Below are 15,374 nucleotides of genomic sequence, written 5' to 3'. Positions count from 1 at the left end.
TGCTACACCCTTTCAGTGAGTGAATTCCAGATCATCATTACTTACTTTGTTGAAAAAGTTTTGTTCATGTCAGACTGGCTCTTTTGTCAATCACTTTAAAAGGAACAATTCATCTTGTTTAACTCTTTCTAAGCTCTTCATAGTCTTCAACACCTCTATCTAATCAACTGTAAATCCTCTCTTCTCTAATAAAAGCATTTTCAACTTCGCCAGTCTATTCACTGAACCGAAATCCCCATACCCTGGCATAAACCAACTCTCTCAGGCTTCACTTATTTCCCCATGGTGTGGAATGAGGGATGGATGACATTACCAGCGATGTCCACATCTCATGAATGATCAGAAAAAGCAAGTGACCAGAGGATAACAGATAAAGCAATTTAGTGTATTTGTCATTTAAGTAGACAACCATGTTCTTTTGACCAATCTGGCAATAACCATCAATGTTCTCACTCACTTGTGATAAAACATTCGTGCCATCCCCATTCTTTGTTTCTCACCCCCAGACAAGACATCCTTCCAATCAGTAAAGGCATCCCATCCTGCAACAACAGGAAATAAAGTAAAATAATGAGCACTATAGGTGTTGTAAGAAAATAATCAAAATTCAGTAAAATAAACATGGCATTTCGTACCATTTTTTCAGATTTTCATTTTTTATTGTTGGTATTAAACTTGCTCAAATATACTGGATGCATTGGTCAAGAATAGAATTAACCATCTCACTAGCAAATGCTCACTCCAGTTTACAATTTTAAAACTGCCATCAATGGGGGGAAAAAAGGAGTGTTATAAATAACAATGCATGTTAAAATCAATTCATGGAAATAAAGTAAGATGAGAGTTTGTGGATATAAAAATAATTTTAAATCTTTCACTTTACTCTTCCCTGGAGAATGATCTTATGATGCCAAGATCTGATATTAAATGAAAACTCATTTATTGTGTGATAGAAATCCCAAAAGGGTTAGTTCCTGCAAGTTCCATATTAGATAATTGATCAGGGTAACTAACTGATGACCATAGTAATCTGCATTTCTTGTACCATCCAAATTACAACAGGACAATAGTACAACTTTCATTTTAATATCATGTTATGGGATAATTGTACTATCTAATCCAGTCAGAGCAGGCACATCCCTTTTCACATGGTACAAATATTAGGTTCCGAGTTTCTAATGGAAAGGAAACAAGAATGCTGTCACGTGTACTGGAGCAAATTTTCCATTGGCATTGAATAAAACTTGAATATATTTTCCCCCATTCCATCAGCTTTAAAAATGCTGTATTTCAGGCAGGATTCTAATAAAGACCTCCTTTCACCTGATTCTGCACTTAAGAGTTGTTAGCAGATGGAACAATCCTTTTCAATCTTTTACATGGATGTCATGATTAAAAGCAGAAGATAAATGCACCAATGGTTATGATATGACAACAAGTCATCCCAGGTTGACTGCCTTCTCTTCTGGGAAGCACAGATGCCAGTAAAAGCAATTGCACACAGATATTTCTCCCCTTTCTTCCCCCCACCCCAAATTAAACAATTGGAAATCCATTCTACTTCCCACAGAGTGAAATGTGATAACAACCATTTCTGGGTCTTGTGCTTAAAATGACAAATTAAACTGGGCAGCAATTTCTGACTCATGGGTGCAATGGATGACATTTTCTGTGCAGTACTTCTTTTGGAGAATTGTGGGGAACATGGATCACACAATTCTGGATAAACTCCTCACTGGGAATTCTCAGGATATCATCTTCCTAGCACAACATCAGACTGGGACATCTGCTTGGGGAGGCAAGAACTTATCTGCATGGACTGCACAGAATCCCCTCTACATTACCCCACAATCTCCAATCTCCACCTCTCCAACAATCCCATTATTATACGACTCTTGGGCCTGACTCCTCCATTTGCTTCCCCACAATCCCGTCATTATTAAGCTGTCATTATGAACCTGGCTTCCAGAGATCTGAGGCTTGAGCACTGAAGCTGCCAGCTGGGGTCCAATGACTTAAAAGACCTGTTGGTACCCTGTTATTGTGTTCTTTCAGGTGAACTAGAATTTCCAGACAATTGTCTCCACTGACTGTCTTTACCAATCTTGCTCCATCAACCTGTTGCCAATATAATCCCCACCCACTCCACAAAATATTGTGTCTAAAATCCATGCCCTTTTGCCCTCAGTTCTATAGTTTCATCCACTCTGTTTCCTGCACTGCCATAGTACTGCCAAGTCACAAATGACAATCTATTGTGACTCCAACATTAGTAAACTATTTCTCCACTTTCATCTCAAACCCAAGTGCAAACTTCAGCTATCCCCTTAACCATTCCATCATCTTCCAAGCCTCTCCTCTACCATCCCGCTGAGTGTTAATGCTCTAACATTACTATCAATTGAAGCAAAGCCAGAGAAGTTACCTGCATTGGCTTCCCTTCCCCCTCTTGTACTGTTACGTCTGGAGTTCCCCTATTTTCTATTTCTCAGCTAGAGATTAAACTGCTGTATTTATCAGGTTCTACACTACGTTGATGATACTCCACTATTTCTGAAATGCCTCTTTAAGTCATGCTACTCTCAGATCTATCACAATGTTTAGTTGGCTTTGAATATTATATATACAGATGGAAGCCATCGTCTGAATCCATCACAAACTCAACTGCCCAGTCACCATTCTCATCCTAGGAAATTTACTGAATTTGCAGCAGAGAGCCATATTTTTGCCCACATATTAATTCCATCACTGAAACTGCCAACATCCCAATCTGTAACAATACCCAGTTGTCTCAGCTCAACTGCCACTGAAACTCTCATCCATATGTGTTTGTTACTCCGAGACTTCAGGTTCTCTCTCCCGGCAAGCATTTCAACCTCGAACCTGCATAAAACCGTACTCATCCCAAGACACTACAGCCCATACTTGCTCCAAGTCTAATTCATCCATTAAGCTTATGCCCACCATCAAAAGTTCCTGCTCTGACAACCTCAATTTTAAAATCATCATCCTTGTTTTCATCCCTCCCTACCCTTGCCACTTACTTTATAAAACGTCAGATACCACACTCCTATAAAAAGCCTGCTCCGCCATGTCCATGGCACCTGCAGCCCTGAGCCATTTAGATCTGTGATCTTACAATTTTGACCTTGAGCACTTTGCTAATTTTTCATCACTTCATGACTGTTCTGTCTTGTTGAAGCTGTGAAGGTCTTAAGCTTTGGAATTCCTTCTCTAAAATTTCATGCTTCTCTTTTCTCCTTTAAGATGCTCCTAAAAATTAATTGACGAAGCCTTTGGTCATCTTTTGTGAGACATTTTCCTGCGACTTGGTATCACATTTTTGTTTGATAGTACTCCTTTTAAGCACTTGCAACATATCATTCCTTTAGAAGCATAATGTAAAGTCATTGTCATTGCTCTAAAAGCAATGAGTTGAAACGCACACCCTTATTGGAAGTTATGTAATTCATGAAATGAAGGTTCATAGAATATGATTGCATTAATCGACACAGAATAATACATTGTATAGCTTCAGAATTACTTATAATTCGAAGAATATATTTTTGCACAAGGTAAAAGATCACTACCACTCAGCCAGAAGCTCAATTCTATTGGCTGGTTATAGTTAACTTAAAAAAACACATGTAAGATCACAAATTATCATAAATCATAAAAGGATTGTGGAGATAAGTTATAGAAGTGTTACTATAGTATGAAAAAAGATTAGATTTATCAAGTACAAACTTGGAAGTAAATCGCAATGACACATTTTAACAAATAAAATCTCACAGAAATTCTTTCCATTAAAATAAGCATTTTTGGAAGCAAGCTCATACCTCCCTCTCTCTGTACTATGTGATTCAAGTGAACAATATCTAGAATATGCTCCAGATCCAGATCTGCATATCCTTTCTCATGCATGTCTTCCACAGAGTCCGGATAGATAACCTGATCTCTTAGGGTTCCAACAGACATGTAAGGCCTGTGAACCCAGATAAAAATAAACTGTTAACTTCATTTTATTTTTGAAAGGTGGACTAACATACAAAAAATTAAATATATACTATCTAGACAGAAACCATGTTTGAAAAAAGGTTTAGAAAGGAAATATCCTAGTTACACTGGGACACAATGTAATTTAGTCCAGTTTAAGCCACAGCCCGAATCCTCAAAGTAAAAAAAAAATTCATGGAGATAATGCCCCTGCAAATGGCAATATTTTGAGAGAGACTTCTGATCTTTCCTTTACAACGAGAGAACACTGTCAAATATTCCAGTGCATACAGAAACAAAACAGCTGATAATATTTTAGTCAGCCTTATTTTTCTCACTATTCAGACTCTTACTGAACAGCTAGAGAAGCTTTCAGCAGAATAGTGAAGATAGGAGTAAGTCCCAACAACAGTATAGACCTCTGAATCTCTGCACCTATTTATAAACAAACATTTTTATAAACACATACTTTTCCCTATCACTTGCTCTCAAACTTGTGGAACTTAACATTTAAGAGCAGCGTTGATTAAAATTCCACAAGATCCTCAAAACATGCTCTGTGGACTCACCAGTAATTCAGGTTTGGACCAATTTCTTTTTTGAAACAAGCTTTCTTTTAATGAACACATTAGCAGTTAGTTATAACCTGTATAGGCACACGCTGTTCATTCCAGCTAAGTACAATCTACATTTCAATAATGAATAGCTCTCCATTTTATCCTCCATTTTAAAATGTAATTAAGGGAAAATTTAAAATCTCGTTATGAAATAACATTGAAATATGCAATTGAACAAATTAGAGCAGGAGCAGGCCATACATTGCCTTGAGCCTGCTCTGCCAGTGTGATCATGGATTATCTGATCTGATCTTTGGACTCAACTCTTTCCCGCCAGCTCCCTGTAACCCGCAATTCCCCAAAAGACTAAACAAATCTATCTCGTACTCCAGTTTGTCCTGGTCACAGTAAGTAATGATAAAATGAGAGAGCCTCTCTGCATGTGCAGAGATCCAATATTTTTTGACCACTTCCAACTATTGTCTCCATTCATTTTCTGCTGGCTGCATACTCTCAGTACAAGAAGGCTACTCGTTAGTTCACATGGTGGCAAGCACAGCAGACTACTGCAGTACTAAATAACAAATTAAACTCCTTGGATGCCTTCTGTTCATAAAAAAATATTTTCAGAGCCTGGCCACACACATTTAACGCACGGAGAGTGAAATGCCCCAAGTTCCAATAATGTTCCAGCAGGTTATTTGATGGAACTCCAACAGACAACATGCACCTGCAACATGGGGAAGCCTGCTATCTCAACAAACATCATCCACTCCGGTCTACCCATGGAGAGCATATTTTCCCCTCCACACAAATAGAAACTTCTATATACTCGCTTACAGGAGAGCACATAGCAGATTGGGAAATACTGATGTCTACAATTCCTGTCTTAAGGAGCCAGATTCCAAGGTCGAGGGTCACTTTAACTTTACCGGCCACAAATAAAGCCATCCAGGCATGATTTTACAGCTGCAGTTCTATTGGCAGTGCCCTACTCTATGGAGGGTTTCAGTTTTATAGGAATCATACCTCCAAAAGATGGATATACATACCGTGTTCCATAAGCAAATTAGTATCTACCAACATAATTTAATGGCTTATGATTCCAGACTTTTGTGCTTAGAATAATAGTCGAGGGTAACAATCTTAGATTGGTAAGATATGTTAAAGCCACATTCAACATTTATTTATTTGTGAGGAAATAAAAGCGTGAAAAATACATATCTTGGAAACACAAAATTGGTAGTATACTTGTAGGGAATTCAAAGGGATTTCCTTTTTATCATCATTAAAAGACTAAGATTGAAGGAGGAGCGGGACTTTCTAAATACAGGCCATCCCCAGGTAATGAACATGTTCCATTTTATAAACGTCCTTGTCAAATTTGTCAGAAAATACACAAATATTACTCAAAATGGTAACCACATCTCCACAGTACTGTAACGAATGGAATCAAAAGCACATAAGACTGATAAGAAAGAACAATTACAAAAAGTGAGGAGAGAGAGTGCAAGAGAGAGCGAACACTAGTTTTGCCGTTTATAGGAACAAATATAGGTACGTATGCAGCAATTTTGAATTTAATATTATGGGAGCTCGTTCATACAGGCAGGGTCCATAAGTCAAGTGTTTGTAACCCAGGGACAGGTGTATTCCACTTAAAACAAAAATCAACTTTTAATAATATGGAGCCTTTGTCATATTGCAATGTCCCAAAACACTTTAAAGAAATGTTAGCATTAAAAAAAAAACAGAATATAATGGAAGATGCACAAAAGTGAAAGAAGTGGGCTGTAAGAACCACGTTGAAGGGAGAGAGATATGTGCGGAGGTGCAGGATCTGCTGAAATAGTATCCATGCTGATATTATCACAAGGAAAATGGTTTCACCAGATGAGTGCAGGCAAGTGCAGATCTGGGCAATATTAAAAAGGCAATCTTTATCTCAGCTGTGATCATGTGGGTCAGAGCACATTTCAGTGTCAAAAATGACACCAAGGGTGCAAACTGATGGCTTCAGTCTCAAAGTTACAGGGAAGATAAAATTTAAAAAAAAGACATCTATGTGCTGCCTCTCAGTACACAGCCTCCATGATGTCAGAATGTACAACACAACCAATGAATTAATGATGAAGTATAGTCAGCTTAACTTCAAGGCGTGACCAAGTAATCATCTGCTAAATTATTGCTGAGAAACAATCTTAGTTCCAACATAACCCAAACAAAAGTACAAGCAAACTGACAGATCTAAGACCAAGTGTGATGCAACTAAATGTTCCTGCATAAGTCTTATCAATCTTATTCTTCTATGGATGTGATATGTATATCGTTTGCTGAAATGGCATCAACGCAAGTTATCAAATTAGTATAATTGCTTTAAGTACATGCCATGTACTCCTTTGCTTTTTAAAATATACAGAACTTCATGTTCAGATGAGGAATATTTCATTACAAGTCCTTGTGGTTGGAGGGCATTTATTGCAGCTAGCTAGATAACTAGTAAGATACAAGCCAAAGCAGCAATAAAGTCATTGTCAAATATAATTTTCATTTAAGTGTTTAATATATGTACACTACACTCCAGTAAAACTGATCCTGTTGTAATTGATATCAGAGGTCTAGCTCTTTAAAGGCATCTGTTCATTAAGGCACAACAATGCACATCGTCATTTTGTGAGTTTTAAGCCAAATGGCAAGAATTAGAGCTCAGCTTGGAAAAGGGTAAACCTGTGGGTTCACAGATACAATCTGTTTGACAAGGTGCAAGGTGAATGGGTATATCTGCTCTGAAATGAGGGAGCACAGAGTGGAGGTTGGATAATGTTATCCTTGCACAAGATGAGAATGTAACGGGCCAGGGTATGAACTTGGTGAGACTTGGTTGCAGGAGGGGCAGGAATGGCAGCTCAATGTTTCAGGGTTCCGTTGTTTTAGACATTATAGAAGGGGTGGTATTAAAAGGAGTAGTGGCATTACTTATCAGGGAAAATGTCACGGCAGTGCTCAGAGAGGACACACTGGAGGGCTCGACTACCGAGGCAATTTGGGTGGAACTGAGAAATAAAAAAAAAGGGGTGACCACGTTAATGGGACTATATTAGAGACCACCCAATAGTCAGCAGGATTTAGTGGAGCAAATTAGTAGATAGCAGACAGTTGCGGGAAATATAAAGTTGTGATAGTACATGATTTTAACTTTCCACATATTGACTGGGACTCCCATACTGTAAAAGGACTGGATGGGATACAGTTTGTCAAATGTGTTCAAGAAAGTTTCCTTAATCAATGTGTAGAGGTCCCAACTACAGAGAGCGTGATACTGGATCTCCTCTTAGGGAAGGAGACAGGGGAGGTGACAGAAGTGTGTGCAGGGGAACACTTTGAATCTAGTGATCCTAATTCCATTAGTTTCAAGATAATTATGGAGAAGGATAGGACTGGTCCTAGGGTTAAGATTCTAAACTGGAAAAAGGCCAATTTTGATAGCATCAGAAGGGATCTAGCAGGCATGCATTGGGATAGGTTGTTTTCTGGCAAAGAGGTGCTTAGTAAGTGGGAGGCCATCCAAAGTGAAATATTGCGAGTACAGAATCTGTATGTTCCTGTTAGAATAAAAGGCAAGGCTAACAGGTTTAGGGAACCTTAGTTACCGAGGGATATCAAGGCCCTGGTTTAAATAAAACGGAGGCGCATATCAGGTATATGCAGTTAGGATCCAGTGAGGTGCTTGAGTACAAGAAATGCAAGAGAACGCTTGAGAGAGAAATCAGGAGGGCAAAAAGAGGACACGAGGTTGCTCTGGGAGACAAGGTAAAAGAGGATCCCAAGGGTTTCTACAGCTATATTAAGAGCCAAAGGATAGCAAGGTACAAAATTGGTCCTCTTGAAGATGAGCGTGGTCATCTGTGCATGGAGATGAAAGAGGTGGGGGAGATCTTAAATGAGTTTTTTGTGTTTGTATTTACTCAAGACAGAATCTATAGAACTGAGGGGAAAAAAGAGCAGCACAGTCATAGACTGTATATGGATTACGGAAGAGGTGCTTGCTGTCTTGAGGCGAATTAGGGTGGATAAGCCCCCAGGGCCTGACAAGGTATCCCCTTGGACCTGTGGGAGGCTAGTGCAGAAATTGCAGGGGCCCTGGAAGACACATTTAGAACATCCTTAGCCATGGGTGAGGTGCTGGAGGATTGGAGGATAGTTGATGTTGTTCCGTTGTTTAAAGGCTCTAAGAATATGCCCGAAAATTACAGGCCAGTGAGCCTGACGTCAGTCGTGGGTAAAATACTGGAAGGTATTCTGAAGGACAAGATGAATAAATATTTGGATAGACAGGGCCTGATTAGGAATAGTCAACATGGCTTTGTGCATGACAGGTCATGTCTCACTAATCTTATCAAGGTTTTCGATGAGGTTACCAGGAAGGTTGATCAAGGGAAGGCAGTGGACGTTGTCTACATGGACTTTAGCATGGCCTTTGACAAGGTCCCGCCTCTCCGACTAGAGGCCTCTGACTAGTGGTGTGCCACAGGGATCAGTACTGGGCCCATTGTTGTTTATCATCTATATTAATGATTTAGATGATAATGTGGTCAACTGGATCAGCAAATTTGCAGATGACACCAAGAATGTGGGCGCAGTGGACAGCACGGAAGGCTATCAAAGCTTGCAGTGTGTTCTTGACCAGCTACATAAATGGGCTGAAAAATGGCTGATGAAATTTAATGCAGACAAGTGTGAGGTGATGCACTTTGGGAGGATAAACCAGGGTACGACTTACACAGTGAATGGTAGTGCACTGTGGTGTGTGATAGAACAAAGGGAACTGGGAATACAGATCCACAATTCCTTGAAGGTGGCATCACAGGTTAATAGGGTTGTAAAGAGCTTTTGGCACATTGGCCTTCATAAATCAGGGCATTGAGTAAAGAAGATGGGGTGTTATGTTGAAGTAGTATGAGATGTTGGTGAGGCCAGACTTAAGAGTACTGTGTGCAGTTCTGTTCACCTACCTATAGGAAAGATGTCAATAAGCTTGAAAGAGTGCAGAGAAAATTTACACAGATGTTGCCAGGACTTGAGGACCTGAGTTACAGGGATAGGCTAAATAGGTTAGGACTTTATTCCCTGGGGCACAGGAGAATGAGGGGAGATGTTATAAAAGTATACAAAATTATGAGGGGTGTAGATCAGGTGAATGCATGCAGGCTTTTTCCCCTTAAGTTGAGTGAGACCAGACTATAGGTCAGAGGTTTAGAGTGAAAGGTGAAATACTTGAGGGGAATCTGAGGGTGGTGCGAATGTGGAATGAACTGCCAGCGGAAGTGGAAGATGAAGGTTCAACTGGAACATTTAAGAGAGGTTTGGATAGGTACATGGATGGGAAGGGTTTGGAGGGATATGGTCCAGATGTAGGAAGATGGGACCAGGCAGATGATCAGGTCGGCATGGACTTGATGGGCCAAAGGGCCCATTTCTGTGCTGTAGTGCTCTATGACTCTATGAAAGTAGATCACCTGTTTTTTTAGATTCTTTCTCTCTTAGTGCACAATATGTCCAGCCCAACTATTCTCAAGTTCTTTTACCTTCATCACCACAGACTTGCACCTGCCCAGACCACTTCCCCATCACACTGATTCCAGCCAGGAAGACATGGAGAAGGATGGCAGTGAAGCTGTGTACTTGATCAGCACCATCTCAAAGCCTGGCACCCAAGATCAAAAACACTCGATCAGAATTGCAATTTTCAGGTGGTGAGAATCCTATAACCAGCAGACTACAGGGAGGACAATGAGCTAAAGATGTTAGTGTGCCAGCTCTCTGGATAAAAGAGGTCACACAGCCCTTTGAGTAAACACTATGGTAGGATAAGGACTACATGTGAAGATTGTTGTGAATCCACACAGATATGCTTAAACATGCTGTCTGACCTAGACAGCCCATTAGAGATGTCATGGGGCAAGGGGAAGTCCTCCAACTTCTTACAAGACCTTTAACACAGCACTGTGTTCATCCTTGCAGTCAGGAAGTGAAGGGCAATTTTATACTGGCAGTTTGTGACTCTCTCACAGTCCACTGGCTGACAAAGCAGTTACCAGATTCTATGGAAACATGGGTGAAGAACACTTAAAGTCTACATGCATCAGTGGAAGCTGTCAGATCCATGAGAGCTCTGCATATTATTATACAGGAGTAGACCACTGTCATCCAGGAACAGACAACTCCCCATCTTACAACTGGCATGGGTCTAGAGGCAATGAATGGATCTGCAAATCAGTTTATTTGTTTTCAGAACAATGTAGGCAGCTTGGAGCAGGAAATTCCTGTTCTCCATAAGGATGTCAGCTATTGCATTCCCACCACAGATACTCAATAACACGCTCCCATGTATAACCCTGCCAACTGGCTCAGACAGGTGGCCACTCATGCCATGATGATGCAACCCTCACTCATGCCATTCAAACTTGGTTTTGCTCACTGGCGCTGTTTTACGGCCAGCTGCAATATCAATTATCAGCAGGCATCATGTCGAAATAATAGATTTAGCAAATCAAGTCGTTAGCTCTCTTTAAAGTTGGTGCAAGGATAGGTAGTTCCGACTGTCAATAGTCAAGTTGTAAGTTCAACTGTCATTCCCGGTCCTTTCTGATTATAGAAATCTAGACCATTAGATGACGATGCTTTAGAATAATGAAGTACAATTTGGTAATTATTGTCCGAGTCTTCTTGCATCTTTGGTCTATATTTGCGTCTGGCTATGGCTGGAATCAGAAAGTAAGCTTTCTGTGACAATGAGTAAATCAGCAAAGCATGTCAGATCACTCCTCCAACACCCACAGAATAGGTGTGCCAGTGCAAAGTTACCACATGTAATGTGCTTTCTGCAAGCAAAGGCACGTCGGCTTAAAAGGGGAAGGAAATCAGTTTGCAGAGTAATGTTTGCCGCTTTCTCTCCACTCCTGTGGCATTTGGGTGGCACAGTAGTATAGCCATTAGCATAACGCTATTACAGCACCAGCAACCCAGGTTCCACTGTCTGTGAGGAGTTTGTACATTCTCCCCGTGTCTGTGTGGGTTTCCTCCTGGTGTTCCGGTTTCCTCCCACATTCCAAAGACGTACAGATTGGAGGCTGTGGGCGTGCTACGTTGGCGCCAGAAGAGTGATGACACTTATGGGTTGCCCCCAGCACATTCTCAGTAACACAAAAATACATATTTCACTGTCTGTTTCCATGTACATGTGACAAATAAATATCTTATCATATCTTATTTGATGGACTTAAAATTCCAGTGTATCACCCTGAACACCAAGTAATAAAAGGCCAATTAGCCCTTTAAGTAGCAGAGCTGCTATGAGTGGGGCACCAAGCCTCCCAATCAGTGGACCATATTGTTTACTGATCACAGAAACATGACTCAGTTCCAGCTGGGGTGGTGGTGGTGGTGGTTGTTGTTTGATTGAAGAGGGCAAGTGCACTCAAGACATGTATTGCATAAAGAGTGATGTCATCCACACACTTATCATCTTACTTACACTGGTGAATGGTGACCAAGGAAGTCAGATACAAATCTGTGAACTACACTAGATGAGCAGCTTTATTGTGTTTGCACACTATAAGCATAAAACATCAATATTCAACAGTTTTGTGCTGTTTAAAAAAACATCCAGCCTATTCAGTTGTGAACAGAGAAACACTCAATATGAAAACATTATGACAAATTGGCAAAATTCACAGAACAAAAACCTAAAGACACATTGGAAGCATGACTTTTTTTAAAATGGCCAAACAATCCATTTTGCTTAAGTGGAAGGATCCACTACTTACTCTTCCATGATTTTCTCAAACTATATCATGTTTAAACTTAGAAAAAATTAGGAGTGGTACTGTTGATCCTTCGCTTAAATTTGAAGATATTTGGAGTCCATTTATTCAATATTTTCACATGATGTAGACCCCCTTTCAATAACTTTCCAACTTGGAGGAACGGACTTGACAACATAATATTGCTCTGTTTTCTACCGAGAAATTTTAGCCCAGTTTTTTTTATTGTTTACAATTTTTCTTATTGACTTGGGTTTTTTTTTAAATTTATATAATAAATCTTTTTCTTTCCTTTCTTTTATATTATATTCATTTACTAAGAGATCGTTGGATCTACAGATTTTATTTTATATTTTATTGTTCTTTATGATTATCAATGCTATGATTGTTATCCTGATCTCTTTGTATTACATGTATAAATATTGATGCTATATATCAATCTGTATTAATTTGAAAACTAATAAAAAGATTGAAAAAGAAAGGAAGCATGACTTTTATCCAAAGGTAAGATGTTTTAATGAAACTAAAGCACTCACCTCTGCGGAATGTAGAACATATGCTGTGGAGGAGGCTTATACAATACCCCTCCATACACTGGCCATAGACCGCTCAATATCCTGAATAAAGAACTTTTTCCACATCCATTTGGCCCAGTAATAAGGAGATGCATGCCTTCATCAACCTGCAAAACAAAATTCAGATGAACAATTGCAAATTATTGCTCAAATTTTTTACAAATATACTTCTATACAATTACGTACAATTCAGAGAAATATTTTCAAATCTCTAAGAAATATCAGCATGCTTTCTGTAATGCTCATGAGTAAATTACCCAATACTCATGAAACTTTTGTTAAGATGAATGACAATTGAAAATTTAAAATCAAGACATAAATCTAACTTGAGGTTTTTGCAACTTCTGTTTCCATACAGAACTGGTTCACTTCCATACAGAAACTACATTAGTATGTTCTATCAACATTTAATAGATGACAAAATTATTGTTTCAGACATCAAATTGTGTTGTTTAGAGCGATTAAGAAAAACCTAAAGAGGCAGAATGCAAATACAATTAATGTTCACCATGCCAGTGTGGTCATTAAGGATCTAATTCTATAAATGAAGAGTCAAGGAAATGATACACAATAGCAAAAAAAGGAAATAAATTAAAATGAACTGACAGGTAACAAAAAAAAATGTAGAGAAAACAGATGCATTGATACAGTGGTTCAAACAACTCTAAACTGGAGCTTCGGTCCATTGCTTTGCTATGAATGGCTGAGAGATTATGGCATAAATCTGTATCCAATGAGCCTTTTTCTCCTTATCATTTTTTTAAATTCCAAAATAAACTTTATTCATAATAAAAGACAAACTATATACAATTATAAAACAGTGCAAGCCTTTACATTCTTGTACAGATCATTCATTAGTGTTACCTTTTTATATATATAAAACAGCACTGATGCCACACGTGTGGCTCCCTGGGGGCTACCCAGTCCTGTACTTACAATATTTAAGGGGCTTTCTCGCCTGACCCTGCCCCTCCCTCTCCAGTGGCAGAAGAACCCTAAACTGTAGTCCTTCCCCACCGAGCCCGTGTTGGCTGCGCCCAGCTTCAGTGCGTCCCTCAGCACGTACTCCTGTAGCCTGGAATGTGCCAGTCGGCAGCATTCCCCTATGGACATCTCGCAGTGCTGGAAGACCAAGTTTCGGGTAGACCAAAGGGCGTCTTTCACCGAGTTGATGACCTTCCAGCAGCAGTTGATGTCCGTCTCTGTGTGCATCCCCGGGAACAGCCCATAGATTAGAGAATCCTGTTACGCAGCTGCTGGGGATGAATCGTGACAAGGACCTTTGCATCTTTCGTCACACCTTCCTCGCAAACCCACAGCCCGCAAAGAGGTGGGCGACTGTCTCGTCCCCAGCGCAGTCCTCCTGGGGGCAGTGCGTGCTGCGAGTGAGGTTTCAACCATGCAGGATGGATCTGACTGGGAGGGTCCCGCTCACTGCCAACCAAGCGAGGTCTTGGTGCTTGTTGGTGAGTTCTGGCGATGAGGCATTCTGCCAGACGGTCTGGACAGTCTGCTCAAGGAACCACCCTACAGTATCCATGGAGTCCTTCTCCTGCAGTATCTGCAGGATGTTCTGTGCTGACCACTGCCTGATGGACTTGTGGTCCAAGGTGTTGGGAAGGATAGGCCTGGTAACTTTTCCGCGAAGGCCAGGTAGTGCGGCAGGGTCCAGCTGACTGGGACATTGTGTGGCCACGGGGCCAGGCCTATCCTTCGCAACAGCAGGGACAGGTAGAACCTCGGTACATAGTGACACTTGGTACCCATGTACTTGGGTTCCACGCACAGCCTGATGCAGTCACAGACAAAGGTGGTCATCAGGATGAGGGCGACACTGGGGACACCTTTACCCCCATTGTCCAGGGACTTGTGCATGGTGACCCGTCGGACCCGCTCCATCTTGGATCCCCAGATGAACCGGAAGATGGCACGGGTGATTTCCAAGCCAGAGGAGCGAGGAACAGGCCACACCTGCGCCAAGTACAGCAGCCCTGAGAGCACCTCACACCTGATGACCAAGTTCTTCCCAGTTATCGATAGGGAGCACCATTCCCACAGTCCCAGTTTCTGCTTCACCTTGCTGAGCCGCTCCCACCATTTTTTGTTGCACGCCCCAGCTCCTCCGAACCAGATTCCCAGCACCTTCAGATAGTGAGGCCTGACGGTGAAGGGGACGTTGGATCGGTCGGGCCAGTTGCTGAAGAGCATGGCCTCGCTCTTCGTGCGGTTGACTCTGGCCCCTGATGCCAACTCAAACTGGTCGCAGATACTGATCAATCTGCGAACTGACCTTGGGTCCAAACAGAAGACAGTGACATCGTCCATGTACAGGGAGGTTTTCACCTGGGTGACCTCACTGCCTGGCAACGTCACCCCTCTGATGCTCTCGTCCTTCCTGATGGATTCGGCAAAGGGTTCTATAC

The 15,374-nt window shown here is 40.9% G+C and overlaps 1 protein-coding gene across 1 annotated transcript in view; it reads right to left on the bottom strand.

Moving 5' to 3' along the window:
- LOC127580531 (ATP-binding cassette sub-family D member 2-like) overlaps positions 1-15,374 on the bottom strand; it is a 44,589-nt gene that overhangs the window by 7,938 nt on the left and 21,277 nt on the right. The window contains exons 6-8 of the mRNA XM_052034121.1: positions 12,913-13,058; positions 3,840-3,985; positions 458-542 (exon numbers count right to left, since the gene is read on the bottom strand). Of these exons, the coding sequence (XP_051890081.1) occupies positions 458-542; positions 3,840-3,985; positions 12,913-13,058 (377 nt within the window). The remainder of the gene's footprint in view (positions 1-457; positions 543-3,839; positions 3,986-12,912; positions 13,059-15,374) is intronic.

The sequence above is a fragment of the Pristis pectinata genome, chromosome 19 (assembly GCF_009764475.1).
Source record: "Pristis pectinata isolate sPriPec2 chromosome 19, sPriPec2.1.pri, whole genome shotgun sequence".
Taxonomy (NCBI): domain Eukaryota; kingdom Metazoa; phylum Chordata; class Chondrichthyes; order Rhinopristiformes; family Pristidae; genus Pristis; species Pristis pectinata.
This window is presented reverse-complemented; position numbering and strand designations above follow the sequence as displayed.